This window comes from Podarcis tiliguerta, assembly GCF_965153285.1.
Source record: "Podarcis tiliguerta genome assembly, chromosome: 14".
In the NCBI taxonomy this organism is placed as follows: Eukaryota; Metazoa; Chordata; class Lepidosauria; order Squamata; family Lacertidae; genus Podarcis; species Podarcis tiliguerta.
In genome coordinates, this window is record NC_139547.1 from 30,874,190 (window position 1) to 30,890,314 (window position 16,125).

Here is a 16,125-nt window from a genome sequence, read left to right on the forward strand (position 1 = left end):
TTGCTAACTGGGTGCCCTTCAGATGTTTGGGACTACGACTCCCATCAGCCCCTCCCCCAGTCAGCACCATTTTAGAATACAACTCCTACCACCATTTTAGAAGACAACTCCTACCAGCTCCAGCCTGCAAGAGCTGGATAATCAGCTGAAGGCTATGGATGCATTTACCAGGGAACAGCAGGTCAATATTCCATGGCACCTTCTTCTATATTGCTGCACACCGCTCTGGCATAGTGTGTGAATTGGGGGCAGATGCATATCCTTCAGAGCACCATCAATTTAGCCAACCAGTTGCCACTGAAATACTGGCGCATTATCCCTCTGGGAATCACAAATGAGGAAAGTGTATCTGTTGCTTGCTGGCTTCCCACTGGTGCATTTGGCTGGCCACTGTGAGAACAGGATGCTGGGATAGATGGGCCCCTTTGGACCTGATTCAGCAGGCTGCTCCTCTTACATTCTCAAACCCCATTTGTCTCAGGAGTAACTACTCTGCAGTTGCTAGGCCTGATCCTGAACAAACAATATAAGCAAGCCTTATGGCTCTAAACACCTGAATCTTCCATACAGAGAAATCAGGGGAGGCTCCTTACCGGACATCGACCTAACACGGTTGCGGGTTCGAACCACTTGTGGGCCAGCCTGGGACTCAAGCTTGGCTGGAGCTTCTTTGGTCTGCCTCACTTGCAAGGTGTGGTCTGAGCTAGGAATCCAAAGCAGGAATGCCGTCAGTCCGCAAAGGAATTAATTTGTCTCCACTGGTAGATCTTGTGGGGAGGGGCCATGGTTCAGTGGCAGAACACCTGCTCTGCATGCAGAAGGCCCAGCAGGCGTACCACCATCTCCAGTTAAGGGGACCAGGAGACTGAGAAAGGCCAAGACCCTCCAGCGCTGCTATCAACTGGGATAGATGGGGAAGTGCTGCAGCACAAAGGGATGAGCACCTGCCTTCCATGCAGAAGGTCCCAAGCTCTAGGCCCTGTATCTCCAGGTAGGGCTGAGAATGCCTCCCGCCTGAAACCCTGGAGAGCCCCTGCCAATCAGTGTAGACAGTACTGAGCTATATGGACCAATGGTCTGACTCAGTAAAAGGCAGCTTCCTCTCTTCCTGTGTAAAACAGCATAAGGGAGCATCCTCTTGTGGCAGAAGGCGGAGAAGGGTGAGCAAGTGGCCTCCCAGCACCAGACAGATTTTGAGGCCAGGCTCTTTGTGCAAATGGGCCCTTTCCTCCCATTTCCACACCCACCCCTAGTCAAAATTTAAAACTCTTGTGACAGCACCCCACGATACTTATTTGCCCCATCTTCCCTACCCTCAACCCCTGGAGTTTTAAGAGTGCCCAGCGTCATTTCCCCAGTCTCCTTTGCTTTATTATTATTTTTTAAAGGGAGTGAGAGGTGCACCAGGGCTTACCTTGCCTCTGTGCTGTTCTGTGTCTCTGACAAGTCAAGGCCCAGGAGAGACCTGGTTCCCGTCCCAACACTTGTTGTGATTGTCACCAGCTTGTTGCCCACCAGCCACGTCTTGGTCCTTCCTCCAGCGAGGAGAAACTCTCCCACCGGAGACCTGGAAGCATCGGGAAGACATGGACAATGAATTAAAGCAGCTGCTACAACTCCCATCATCCCCAGCCAATATAGCCATGCTCCCATCAGCTCCAGCATCATACGGCAGTGCTGGCAGGGGCTCCTGGGAGCTGTAGTCCAACAAAACATCTGACAGGCATCAGGCCGAGGAAGGATGAAATGAAGGAACTGAAGAACCACCTTGATGAATCCGGCCAAAGGTCCATCAGGTAAAAGCATTCTCTGCCCACAAAATAGGACATTCCCCACCACCGGAGAGACATTCCTTGTGATCATGGGGACTCCACATAGCTACCATGGCAAATAAGACCAATTCACTGGTTCCCACATCCAGTACTTTTAAGGCCATCTAAGCCAGGGTTAGCCAACTTGGTGCCCTCTAGATGGACTACAAATCCCATCTTTCCTGGCGACTGACCACACTGGCTGGGGCCTATTGGGAGATAGTCCAAAGCAGCACCAGGATGCAGAAAGGTGACGAAGATCCAGTTCATACTTCATTATAAGGGGCATAAGGAAAGGGCGTATCACATTTTGAGAAGCAAATAAGGAGCCATAGCAGTTGGCATATAAAACCAACAATAGCCATCCCTGAAAGAGGGCTGGGGACTCGGGCTTCGAGTAAGAACTGAAACCTTTTGGGCACAGCTGTGAAGTTTGAGAAGACGTATCGAGCCATCATGTCGAGACAGGTCTCCGTCAGCTCCAAGTGGAGATTTTTCAGGCTGTCGTCCGCTTGAGCCATAGAGTTCTCGTCAGCAGATCCCAGGCTGGAACTGGTGATGGAGGTCTGCAGCCGGCTGGAAAAAGGTGGGTTGGATGTTTGCCAAAGCACAATGGACAAGGAAAACCAGTTGTCTCACAATCTCTACAGCATGCAGCAAGCTGGGAGGCAGGGGGGTGGGGCACACATATACAAGCTTAGCAGTTTTTTATGGATATCAAACTTTGGAATGTGGCTCCACGAAGGAGTGACCTGAAATATGGGATCATGAGAGCCTATGTGTCTTCTTAAAATCTAGGAGGGAGAGTAACTAAAGAGGGACTATTTCATCTGCTTGGAGTAGGCTTGCCTGACCCCTCAATTGCTGGGGGGGGGGGGTTGTAACTGTATGGCATCTGTGGCAATAGGACCTACTAGCAGGTCACTTATCAGGCTAGGTAGTCACAGACTTGGATTCCATTTCAAAGCAGCCCTCCAAGAGACACAGTTGCTGACTATGGGGGCTTAAGAGTTCGTAAAGGCTGTGATCCTAATCCTGCAAATTTTGGAGTAAGCCCCGCTGCATTCAGTAGGACTTACTTCCAAGTAGACATGGTTAGGATTGTGCCAGGTCATTACTGTTATAAACTGACATTCCTTTTTATACTTTCTATGAATCTAAGCATGGATAGCAGGAGGACTAAAGAAATCAGCAGCCCCCAAAGTGAAGGGTCCCTTTAAAACAAGGAGCCCCTTGTGGCACCTCAAAGACTAAAAAATATATGATGGCAAAAAACTTCATGGACTCAAGGTCACGTCATCAGACACAGCATTCCGTGACTTGAGTCCATGAAAGCTATTTGTTCATCTTTAAAAGGTGTCATAAGACACTTTTGTCATTTTTGCTACAGGAGACAAACCCAAGGGCTATCCTTCTAAAAATGTAAGCAACACATTGTGTTGTACAAAATAACGGGACAGCACAGAACAGATCTGATCACCAGCTTATCAAAACTTTGTATCAAGAGGTCTCTTGTGCCACATGGTAAAGTTACGTTCTATTCCATCCCATGGCTAAATAGTCTTGTGACAGCTGCCCTATAAAATGCAGCACTTTTAATTAATTTTGTTTAATTCAAGAAGTTGCCTTTGGAACAACCAACATTTGGGGGGAAAGGTCAAGCCCAACCAAAACCAGCTGTCCCCTCTCACATCTTTTATCAATGGGGGGTCTCGCAACTAAACCAACATTTGCGTTAAATTGTGTGTCCTTTTCAACCTTAAAACAGGCAAACAGAAGAAAGCACTTGCATAGCAAACCTTGTTGGGTAGGGCTCAGTTCTAAGGAAATCATGCAAGAACCCCAGCATGCAAATCCCCTCTGTTCCATCTGCCACCCTCCCCATCATAGCAAGTAATGTGGCCTTGAGCCCAGGTGGCTCTCCAAGAATCACTACCTGTGGGCTGCATGGTCAGACACACTGATGCTGCGGGACCGGAAGGCATCGACACCAGAGGGTTCTTTCAGCTCTTTCACTGGAGGAGAATTATTCAAGCTTTGCCTGGCATTTTTGGCTATCTTAAAGCTACTAGGGGTGAAGAACAGGCAGCGGCACCACCACCAAGACCCCACGTAAAGGAGGTGTGATTTTGCACAGGAGGAAAATCAGTGGAAGGATGGAGGTTGGAAGGCCACAAAAGTCCCGGAAGGTGATGTAAAAATAAAAACAAAAAAACAGGATGCCAAAAAAAGGAGGGAGGGGGGGAATTAAACACAATAAGCAAAACTCAAAAAGCATAAACAAACATTTGAAAATTAAAAAAGACAACAAAAAGACAGCCGACATCTCCCCCATTCTACCCCAGATTGATAAATGTTACAAAATAAAAGGGGCAGTTGGAATACTATGGAGCCCTGAGCAAAAATAATAAAAGCGCGCCTGTTCAGTGGGTAGGGAATGTGCAATATGCATTAGCTCAGAGGCACAGTTCACAGAACCCAAACCCAATTAAATGACAAGACAGAAGACTATGGAATCATCAGCCCCAACATCAAGGTCTAAAGCAGATTCCTGGGGTGAGGGCAGCATAAAGCGCAAGTGGCAACAGCTTCTGCTATTTTTCCTTCTGTGAAGTGTATCCAGCAAAACAAAATGTACCTATGGAGTGAGCAAGTTCCCTCAGGGCAATGCCTGACTACATTTATGCTGCTGGATCTCACTGCAACATTATCACTAAGGTTTGAGGATGAAACCGCTGCCTGAATGACTCAAAAAATAGATAGCATAGGGAGGGCGTATCTCCCGCTCAAAGAACACCCAGGGCATATGTTTGTGTGCTTCATACCCAGAAAATGAAAAGGAGCCCCAAGAGGTTCCTGGTTTTACAGAACAGCACACGCACCTGGGGTTTCTTGTGGCTTTTCTGACCAGGAAGCAAATCACACACAAACTATTTGCATCCAACCAAAGGTGCCTTTTAGGGTTGATTGACACTCCTGCTACTTTTCAACTACAACTCGTGGCTACTGCCACTCTGAGAATAATGGCCGTGGGTGTTTCAGCTCAACAGTATCCCAACTTAGTAAAATCAAAAATGCTGAGGCAAGGAAGTGGCAATGGGAGCCACAACTCAAAAGGAAAATGATGGACACAAAAAGGCTGGCTAGAGAAGTGCAGAGTCTCGCTTGTAACTCTGAGGTCAAGAATTTCACCAGCTGTGCTTTAATTTGCAGGGACAAAACAATTCCCAGGGCGGCAGTGAAATGAAATGTAGGCCATGCGCCTTTGGAACCTCATGGGCCTAGTTGGAAAACTCTCTGCCTAAGAAGCTTGAGGGTATCATTGTTGAGGTGGTAAAGGGGCAGACATGCTTCATGGGCAGGCAGAGATCTGAACCTGGGTCACCCAGACTCAAAAGGCACTTCGAGCACTACATTATTTTCCATGTGGCCCCTCCAGACTTCCTTTTTATTGTGCCTTCATGATGGTTTGTGCTCACAATGGTATCAGGGCTGTTGTGCACAATCCCACTTACAGAGCACTTTGCATCTGTAGAAGTTTTGGGAGGACATCCTACTCTGTTTCCAGTTTGGTGCATGTCCCAAAACTTCCTGCTGAAATCCTGTAGCTTTTCATACCACAAATGTTCCAATTTATTTTTTGCGTGTGAGGATACCCTCTGGTAATGTTGGGAGAAACGCTGCAGAACAACTAATAAACGGGAAGGATGTGTGGACGGGCCCAGCACTAACGCAGTAATGTTGTATCCATGACATGAAGACCAAAAAGACACCACCAGTCTGGAAGGGCCCAAAGACTAATGATACAGCCAGGCCAGGAGACTGCAATGGCAATTGCTATGGAATACACCAGTACCACTAGCAAGTTCTGAACACAAGAACATCAGAAAAGCCCTGCTGAATTGGGCCAAAGGTGGCCCTTCTAGTCCAGCAACCAGTTCTCACAGCAGCCAACTAGATGCTCCAACGGGAAGCCCATAAGCAGGACATGACTGCAGTTGGTTGTGATTCCCAACCAATGACATTCAGGGGCAAACCAACTCTGAATCCCTAACCCAAAACTGCTGCATGGACAGTGAATGCAGAGCTAGAATTGCTTTTCCCAGATGCAAAGTCAGCTAAAGCAGAAACGCTACCCGCAGTTTTTTCAAAACCCACTAAAAGCAGCTTTAACGCTTTCAATTGACCATAGTTCTCTCTGAACAAATCATGTTTTTGCAGAGTTTTTCCTCTCTCTCCAGATTGGGGGTGAAGCTGCTTCTAGTGCTGAAAAGCTTACAAAATGTTCCGGTGTAACCACCAGCTAAATGGGCTGCAACCTGATCATTACAGCAGGGGTAGGGAATGTCCAGCTACTGTTGAACGACAAGACCCATCATCCCTGACACCTGGCTATGCTGGCAGGGGGTGATGGAAGTTGGAGTCCAATGACAGTCAGAGGGCTAGAGGTCTTCCAGCCCTGCACTGCAGAATGAGAGGAGGCAAAATACTTCAAACTGGACTGAGCAGTGAGTCAAGGTGGGACAGCTTTCAGCTGCAAGGACATGGACCATCATCAGAACAAAATCAGGTAGCTTCATTGGCATGAAACCTGACTCATCAGAAAAGTTGTAGCAGCCCCCAAAAGGCAACAAATTGGTGTTTTTAACAAAAAGCACTTCAAAGTGCTGTAAAAAGAAGTGGACCTTCGGGGAACAACCTACCTCTTCGGTCTCTCATTCAAGCTGGTGCTACGAGCCCGGAAGCTGTCTTTCTCTGGTGTGTCATCAAAAGAGTGGAGGACATTTGATCGCAAACCCTGTCATAAAGAGAATACAAAGAAGAGTTGAAAGTTGCTATTATTATTATATTTACATTCATATCCCGCCTTTTCCCCGGAGAGGGACTTAAGAAAGCTTACACAAATTAAAACAAAATACAGTGGTACCTCGGGTTACCAACACTTCAGGTTACAAACACTTTGGGTTACAAACTCTGCTAACCCAAAAGTAGTTGCTCCGGGTTGCAAACTTTGCCCCAGGATGAGAATGGAAATTGCTCACCAGCGGTGCGCCAGCAGCGGGAGGCCCCATTAGTGAAAGTGCGCCTCAGGTTAAGAACAGTTTCGGGTTAAGAACGGACCTCCAGAACAAATTAAGTTTGTAACCCGAGATACCACTGTACAAAAAGCTAAAAACATATAAAAGAAAAACCATAAAAAATAATTCAACTGTAATGGAGTTAAAACAATATAAAATACAAATCTATTAGAATACAGGTAATAAAAGCAATGAAAACAGCACAATTAAAAACAGTTTCCTTAAAAACCAGCCAGTTCTCGAACGCCTGTCAGAATTGGACAGTCTTCCCCTGCCAGCGGAAGGACAAGGAGAAAGCCAGTCTGGCTTCTCTAGGAAGAGAGTTCCAAAATCCAGGAGCAGCTACTAAGAAGACCCTCTCCCTTTCCCCCCACCAAACTGGGCCTGTGAGGGTGGCAGGACTGAGATCTTTGAGTCCAGGCATGGAGAAGCTGTGGTCCTCTGGCTGTTGCAGACTCCAACTCCCATCATCCCTGATCACTGGTCACGCTGGGGCTGCTGGGGGATGGGAGTCCAGCAACATCCAGAAGGCAGCAGGTACCCTTTCCCTGGCTCAGTCTCTGTCCCCAAGCAAATTCCTTCAAGCTTTAATCCCTGTCTGCCTTCTGCTAAGATGTTTGGCTGGAGCCATACAATGACCTGGTTCACACATAATGCTAAACCAAACTGTGTGAAAGCACAAGCTCAAGAATTCCTGGAGAAAGAGGAGGAAACTGCACTCCCCTGCTTCCAGGTCTTCCTGCTAATGTACTGCTGTGAGTCAAGCCATGGTTTGGCTGAGTACACTACCCAAACCTGAACCTGTGGTTTGCTTCCTCCAGACAAACCACAAACTGTAAAGCTCAAGAACAAAATTTAGTGTGGACCAGCCCACTGAGAATCTATGCCACATTGAAAAACCACCCCAAAAACATAGTCCCGTGGTGGAACAGGGCAAGAAGTTTCCTCCTCTGTTTTGTGGACTGCTCTGGAGGTGGAGCTCACCACAGAGCGGCAGCGTCCGTCATGGTCCCATCCTGTTCCCTGACTCCTGTCCGGCATGTCAGCTCTTCCCCTGTGCTTCTCAGGCACAGCAACAAGCTTACCTTGGTAATAAAGGGGACAAAGTCTTTCCGAAAGGGAAGGCGGCACTTGATAAACCACATGGCTATGACGTGATGCGCCAGGCACACAATGTACTGGTTAAACCTGGAAGGCATTAAAGGGGAATGATCATGTTATGGCAAGATGTTTAAAATAGTATAACATGAATTACTGTGCAACACGCCATTAGCATCACACTGTGATATTACTTATACTAGCTGGAAACTTAGAACATAAAAAAGGTTAAGGGGAATATTTCTATTTAACAACAGGATTTAAAGTGTGCAATCATGGAAAGGCACCCAAACTCCCCACTGAAGGCTGAAAAATAAAATTTAAAGAGAAAGCCTGACAAACACATGTCATTTGTTGTGCAGACTGGAGAAAGAGAGAGGACAACAGTTATGACAGATGACGTATGGGAGGGAGTTTTGCCTTGGTTATAGGTTATAGCTTATAGCAGCCTTTCCCAACCTGGTGGCCTCCAGATGTTTTGGGACTACAACTCCCATCAGCCAGCACATCCAGCAAAACACTCTCACCAGAACAACCACCACAACCCACCCACAACTTACTTGGAGGGGTTTGTGTAGGGCAAGGAGATGGCAAAGACGCTGGCGTACTGTTCAGCTGCAAAATTCCTGTAGAGGGCAGGCAGACGGGCCAATGCTGGGATTGGGAAAAGAGGAAACAGTAAAAGAGTCTGGCTGCAGATGGGATGGCTAGCAGAAACCCACTTCACACAGGGACCCACCTTGTTTACAGGGGGGCTGGTTTGGACATGGTTAAAACACGCCCAAACTGTTCCGTCACAGGTACAGGTTTCTCCAGCGTGAATCACAGAGGTCACCACCATGTGCTTATGATCTGGATGCCTCTCTGGAGCATGGGTGGGGAAACACCATCCTAGGGGCCAAATGAGGCCCTCCCTACCCAGCCCTTGTGACTCTCCCTGGAGCTTAGCCGCCTCTGCTGCTCTGCATCCCTCTTCAGATGCTTTGGCCTGGCTGGAATATGTCATTGGACTGTAAGCCTCTTGCCCAGATGGAGGGGCGGTGGCTAGAGCATAACCCACTGCACAAAAGATCAGTCGCACCTGTTGCTCTGCCTACCCACCACAGACATCTGGACCCCAGGAGGTTGCCCAGGAGAGAATGTGGCCCTTGGGCTAAAAGAGCCCCTCGCCCCTGCTCCAGATCCAAAGGACACAATTAGCTCCACGTGCCACAGGGGGCTTCTGACTTGGCTTCCCCAAACCACCCACCATCCCTCTCACACTACACAGCAAGACACATGCAGGATTTGGAAGGCTTTCTAAATCAGATTTATGTTGTGGCACAGCTGGGGGGGGGGGAAGCTGCTGCTTTTCAAAAAGTCCCAGAATGAAACTTTGACTGCACCGAATAAGAAGCTAAAAAGAGCCTTCTGGATCAGGCCAGTGGCTCATCTAGTCCAGCATCCTGTTCTCATAGTGGCCAACCAGATGCCTGTGAGAAACCCTCAAACAGGACCTGAGCACAAGAGCCCTCTCCCCTCCTGTGGCTTCCAGCAACTGGTATTCAGAAGCATTGCTCCCTCTGACCACGGAGGCAGAGCAGAGCTGTTATGGCTAGTAGCCATGGATAGCCTTATCATCCTCCACAGACTTGTCTAATCATCTTTCACAGCCATCCAATCTACCTACAGATTTTCAAAAATTGCACAGAGGGAAAGCAAAGGTCCCTTCATCTCCTGAGCAGTAATCCACATGCTGAAAAGCAAGAATGGAATACGCATACACTTACTTGAAAGGAATTCCAGGAGGGGGATGGCCATGTTGGCTGTAGCTGAAATATGTGTCAGCTTGACTATCAGGACAGGCAGGGCCTTGATGATGATATCTGGCATCTCAACGCTGCAGATGGAGAGAGCCACGACACACTGGTTGGTGCAGCGAGAGATCAAGCCGTGCTCCAGGCAATACACTATCTCCCGCTGGGTGAGGGCAAAGACACAAACAGAACATTACCAAGTATTCAGTTCAGATGCGTTTACAGGCACTTCGGTGCAGGGCTCTCTGGGTGTCCCTTTTAATTTAACAAAATTCACACATGACTATATGAACAAAATTCATAGTTTGATTGTAATAAAAGCTCCAAGTGGTTTGTCCCCGCCCTGCCCCGCCCCCCCAAAAAACCAACACCTACATTAAAATGATTGTAAAAGCCAGCTAAAAGATATATAAACAGTAAACTAAAGAGAAATTATCACACACCTTAACGTTCTACATTGCTTGGATAGGTCTGCCTAAGCAAATATGTTTCAAGCAATAAGCAAGGACCACAGTGAAGGCACCTGCCTGGTGTCAACAGGCAGGGAGTTCCAGAGTACAGAGACTGCCACACAAAAAGATTGATGACTTACAAGTCTTTTGCTTCTTGTTTAATAGCTAAATGTAAGTCAAGGAAAGCCAAGCTCAAGTTAAGCCATATTTATTTATTTGGCAGCAGTGTCCTTCTCCTGGCTCACCCATTGAGCACATCCCACTCAGTTCCTGCACATGCAATAATACCTGCTTGCTTTTGTCCAGGTGATTATGGTAAAAGATCAAAGTAGTCAGCACTGGAAACACAGCCAAATGCAAATCGTTACGGGAGAAAGTTTCCGGGGTGCCCCGCAGACGCTCCATCATCTTTTTGTCTGTAAGCTGGCGGCACACACAAAAAGTCACTGCTACAGAATCCAAGGGGGGCACCCACAGGTTACCCACTCCTGTTCTCCATTGTTGCAACCCACCCGAGGGCCTTACAGTGAATGGTAGGCAAGATATTCAGCAAACGACAACAGGCTTCTCCACTGGAGAGCTCTCCCATGACACTAATGCATGCCACAATTGTAGGGCAACCATCAAAAGCTTCCTAATGTGGACCTTTGTTGCCCCAATTGGATGCTCGGATGGTGTCATAAAAAGGCACATTCTTACCATAGAGCAGAGGGCAGAAGACAGCTGGTCAATGTTGCAAGGGGATGTTAAGTAAAGCACTTTGTACTGCAGAGACTCCGGTAACTTGTTCAGAACCAGCTTCAGCACCTTCCAGTCTGTCTCCTACAAACGAAAAAAAGGAAAGAGACATTCAGTGGCGTTCAAGAGTGGCATGGAAAGAACTGCAACCCGGCTGCAAATCACACTCTTTGGGCAGATAGAATGCCAGGCTCCATCTCCAGGAAGCAGGGCTGCAACCATGCAGCTACATTAAGCAACCTTTGCCAGAGTGGTACTCCCAATGTCTTGACCTAAAACTCCCATCAGCCCCAGCCAGACCAGCCACATGACCTTGGGGTTGACTCGAGCATGGGCATGCTGGCTGGGGCTGATGGGAGTTGTAGGCCTAAACACTGAGAGGGAACCAAACTGGTATAATGTCAGCATTCATATACCCATTCCTGATTGGCAACTAGACCCTTCCAGCAGGACCTATATTTTTAGTTCTCACTAAAAATGACTAGGTTTGATATGCAGTGCTCCATATGCAGTTCAGCATGATGTGCAATGTCTTTCGTAAGGCGCTACTCTCAAAATAAAATAGCCAGTGATGGGAAGGGCCAAAGAAGGCAGAGCCATGGATGGGTTATGGAGTCCCAAGGGCCAGAAAATAACCTGGAGGGCCACATCCAGTTCCCCATCCCTGAGCTGCAGCTTGGGATCCAATTACGAGGTTTTGGTTTATCACTCACTTGCTTCAAGCACTGGAGGAGGACTCCAAAGAAAACGGAGTAAGGTAAGTGACCCATACGAATGCCCGTGCTCTGGGGAGGCACACTGGGGCTTCCCGAGGGAGGGGAGAGGGTGCCGGCAGGTTTCTTCTCTGGTTCCCTGTGACATAAGAAGAAGGAAAAATCAGCCGGCTGCCAGACCGTAGCATCTTGAAGTACAACTGACAATTACCTTACGAAGAATCCATGTTCTAAGTGGCTTTATTTATCTTTAAAATATTTATATGCCACCTGCCCATGCAAAGTGGATTAACAATGATAAATTACAACACGCACACATCATTACTACCAAAACCCTTCCAAAGAATGGAAACCCATTCAAATCTTCCAATCACATGATCTACTATCCTTAATCCAGTAAACGGAAGAAAGCTTACTCATGGGAAGCCCAACTGAAAGAAATAGGTATTTTAAGGTATTTATAGGTATTTCAAAACCCCTGAAGTAAGTGTCACTGCCCAATGCAGATCTACTGGGATTTCCAAAGGCATAAGGGCCACCACTGCAGAGCTAGAGGCTGGGCCCACCAATTGAATTGAGACCTCAATTTCTGGGCAGCATGGTACAAGGGAGCCTCAGATTAGAACATAGCAGAACTACTTTTGGGAAACAGTGGCTGCGATCAAACAAAACCTACAAAAAATCGCAGAGGCAGTAGGGGCTGAATTTCATGAGCCCTTCTTTGGTAGTCAGGCCCAGTCGGTGGAGAGAGTCAGCCCGAAGCGAGAGGAGGAAGTCAAATACCTAAAAATAAGCAAGAGAAAAATAATTAGCCTAGCATTCCCCCCACATGCTCCAAGGCAGGTTCAGAGATCTTCTCAATCCAATCCAAGCAGTCCTGCAATGTTTCTAAAAGATGGTTGCACTTCAAGCAGCAGGGAGTTCCACAGGAGCAGAAGAGCGACGGAGACATCAGCTCTGCAGGCCAAGGTAGTGAACTGGTGGCCCACAGGGCCTAACCACGAGGCCAAGCAAGCCATTTGCCACGACTCACCAGACGCAATTTACCACCAGCAGGAGTGGTGAAATCCGTAGCAGCAGCGAGACTTGCAAGGCTCTGTATGATATGCCGCTCCTCCCCTTTGCCCCTGCCAGCAGGTCAGAGCATTCAAGAAAGAGGAAGGAGCACTTTGGACTGAGCCATCCTCTCTGCCAAACCCAGCACAGCAATGGTAGGAAAAAATCAACTGAGCAGAATGTGCAGGGTATAGGACACACCCATCTCTGGGTGTCCTCCTCCATCAGACAGGAAAAAAATGTATTTGTTGATAGGACATAAAGGAGAGAGTATTATCCAAGACCTTTACAGGTAGGGGCTGAGGGGTATGATTATGTGACTGTTGGGGGAAAGCACACTCTGTTAAACACTGAGCATAGAATCAAGTTCCTCAGAATAATTGAAAAAGGGAGGGGGGAGGAATTCAGCCCTTGCTTGAAAACCGCGTGGGTATTGCCTGCTAAAATCTTAGAAGCCAAAGGGAGGGAGGAAGTACGGTTGGTGAAGTGGGCTGGGGGAGATCTCTGTGCCCTGCATCACACCCATTGCTGCATCTCAGGACTTAACAAAATCAGAACAAACTTCTGGGAAGTTAGCAGCAATATCCCCTTGCAAGCACCATTTGGAGCCAGTTCTCTCCTCCTTGTCATCTTCCCTGCAAGTCCTGCAAGTTTGGAGGTGGGACTGAGAGGCGCACAGATTCCTCACCTGCAGCCGGATGCTGCTGGCGACTGGGAGGCTGTATCTGTGTTTATAGTGGAGCTGAATGTGGAGGATCAACATCTCATAGACGCGGGTGGCGTGGCTGGGGGGGAAACTGTAGAGTTTTGTCTGAAAGGAGGAAAGCAAGATGTTGTCAAGAGGAAAGCCAGAATTTATTTATTTTTAAACTAAAAAGCCCAAGAGGAAACCACCCCGGGGCTCAACAACCTGGTCACTTACCTGGAAAATGACCAGAAGGCCCAGGACTGCTGTCTTCACATCTTCTAAAGAAGCAGAGTAAGACAGCAAGTCTCTTTCCTCTAGTTCAGCGGGAGGCAGCAGGGAATGGGAAGCAACCTTTTCAGGGAGAGAGAGCATACACAAGCTTTGCAGAGGGCCAAGGCCCGCAATTACATAAGGATTGCAAAAAAAAAGTGCTAGGATGGCAAGAATAAATACCCCTGGCAACAGCAGAGCTACATAAAGTATACAAAGCAACAACACCCACATTCATCCCATACATTTAAAGCACTATGATGCCACTGTCATGGCTTCCTGCAAAGGATCCTGGGAACTGTAGTTTGTTAATGGTGCTGAGCGCTGTTAGCAGACCTCTCTTCCTTTCCCAGAGCGACAATCCTCAAGTTTAGCAATCAAGGTTTAGCAATCAATCCATATTCACTGGGAACGATTGGGAATTGCAGCTCATGGGGGTCTCTGAGTAACTCTCAGCACTCTTAACAAACTACAGCTCCCAGAATTCTTTGGGGGAAGTCAGGACTGTTTAAAGTAGCATCATAGAGCTTTAAATGTTGTGAATGAGGCCTGCATCTCTCTAGAAGAAGCAAAATGGTATCTTTGCCTGGACCAACAAGCTGTTTTGGAGGTTTTCCATGCTTGTGAACCCAAAAGGAGTTTCATATGTGAGTTTTTAGATCTGATAATCAGCTATTTTATAGCTGTTATGTCTCATCCACGAAAATAGGACAGATTCCATTTTCATCAAACTTCACATGAATATGCTAACACGTGCTGCAGCATAGCCAAGCTTGGTTAGGTGGCTAGCTGTGTCCATAACACCCAGTGACATGCCATCTGGTTCTTCATTTTCAGAGATTTCAGTGGCGTTGCTACCCACACTTCAGGAAACCTTAATACTTTAATATTTGTAGGTTTCATAACCAAGCCATTGTCCTGATGACTACGGAACACAGAAGAAACAAATAATTTGTTGATTGAAGGTTTCTACCCTGATCCAAAACAGAGCACCTGATGATGCAAAATTAAACGGCAAAGCTCTTTAGATCATTACCCGAAATTGACACACTGCCAGCCCCCCTGTAAAAACACACTCAGCTTTGCAAAACCAAACAGGATATTCAAACCAGCCAAGCTCCTCAAGTTCATAGTGCAAATCCCTCCCCAAAGCAAAATTTCTTCCCTTGTTTTTTGACACTTCCTGAGAGCAGGCACAGCTCCTGCTGCCAAAGCCCAGAGCTGAACTGACAGCTGCCTCACCTTCTCTATGATATCCAACAAGCTGTTGAAGTGGTGGGAGGTGCAGCCTTCTGCTAGGTCCACCAGCAGCTGGGTGGCCAGTTTGCGGACTTGGGGGTCTTTGTCTTCTTGGATGTGGGCCAGCTGGGAGAGGACCACCAGGTTAATCAACTCCTCCTGCAACAGGACAAGACTTTTGTGAGCTGGCTAAGACAGAGTGGTCTAACAAGGCTGGTAAAAGAAAGAGGTGGAACACTGATTTTGACAGTTGTGCTAATACTGTATTAGTAATTTTTCACTGTAGGTTTCTACTGTTTCTATAAACGTATGGTGAATATGTTTTATGAAAAACCAGGGTAGAAATATTTTAAATGCACTAGAATGAAGATAAAATTGAGAAGGTGCAAGCCAGGAAGCTGGGGGAAGGTCCAGACAGCTCTTTAATTGAGGGTGTCAAAAAGTCAAATGAAGGAATGAATTTTATTTAATCCAAAATATAGTTCAACAGCATGTAAGAAATAAGGAAATCAAAATATAAGGGAATGAAACATACAAAAAAAATGTAAAAATTTAGGTTCTTGTATTCATGATCTATGGAAAGTATAATAAATATTGGTATTGGAGGGTAGTAACGTGTCATTTTTAAGGTTGGTTTTAGTTATTAGGATGTTGTCCTAGTGTGAGAAGGTTTTATGCTATTCTCATTTGAAGCTGAAGAGCTACTAAGAATTTTAAATAGTGGCATATTTCACTGGATGAATTTGAACATAGCTGTCATCATGTGCATACATAAAATATATTTTTGTGGTTGAAAACTCATTTTTTTGTCCTCTGCTGCCATTTTGTTTTCCTTTCTTGATAGAAGTTCAAGGAAGTGACCTTCTGCCAGACTTAAACATTTATCTGACATCACCCAAAGAACATTTCCCAGAGTGAAAAGCAAAACTCACCTCATAAATCTGCCTATTGACGCTCAAGACGAAAGAGAGAACATGCAAAACTTTGATGCGAATAGCACTCCGTGTCTCATTCCTGAGGAGGAAAAAGGGACAATGGTGTTTTCAAAAACGAGGAGGAGCCCAAATCATCCATTTTAAAAGCATTTCACGAACAAGATTCCATCAAATATTAACCCGGTATTGTGTAGTTTGCCTGCTGATAGGACTACTTTCTGAAATCTGGAATTGATGGAATTCCAAGGAAA

General features: G+C 46.7%; 1 protein-coding gene across 9 annotated transcripts in view; it reads right to left on the reverse strand.

Annotated features, from left to right (window-relative positions):
- The window catches only part of TSC2 (TSC complex subunit 2), a 46,669-nt gene that overhangs the window by 17,517 nt on the left and 13,027 nt on the right, over positions 1-16,125 (reverse strand). For 4 of the 9 annotated variants that reach the window (XM_083413947.1, XM_083413945.1, XM_083413951.1 and 1 more), the window contains 16 exons: positions 15,872-15,953; positions 14,943-15,098; positions 13,665-13,781; positions 13,431-13,553; positions 12,363-12,469; positions 11,687-11,825; positions 10,935-11,057; positions 10,524-10,658; positions 9,757-9,946; positions 8,548-8,641; positions 7,975-8,077; positions 6,515-6,609; positions 3,748-3,879; positions 2,223-2,387; positions 1,415-1,567; positions 594-703 (listed from right to left, as the gene is read on the reverse strand). In XM_083413947.1, coding sequence (XP_083270073.1) covers positions 594-703; positions 1,415-1,567; positions 2,223-2,387; positions 3,748-3,879; positions 6,515-6,609; positions 7,975-8,077; positions 8,548-8,641; positions 9,757-9,946; positions 10,524-10,658; positions 10,935-11,057; positions 11,687-11,825; positions 12,363-12,469; positions 13,431-13,553; positions 13,665-13,781; positions 14,943-15,098; positions 15,872-15,953 — 2,024 coding nt within the window. The remainder of the gene's footprint in view (positions 1-593; positions 704-1,414; positions 1,568-2,222; positions 2,388-3,747; positions 3,880-6,514; positions 6,610-7,974; positions 8,078-8,547; positions 8,642-9,756; positions 9,947-10,523; positions 10,659-10,934; positions 11,058-11,686; positions 11,826-12,362; positions 12,470-13,430; positions 13,554-13,664; positions 13,782-14,942; positions 15,099-15,871; positions 15,954-16,125) is intronic. The other 5 variants (XM_083413948.1, XM_083413946.1, XM_083413953.1 and 2 more) reach the window with 2 other exon arrangements.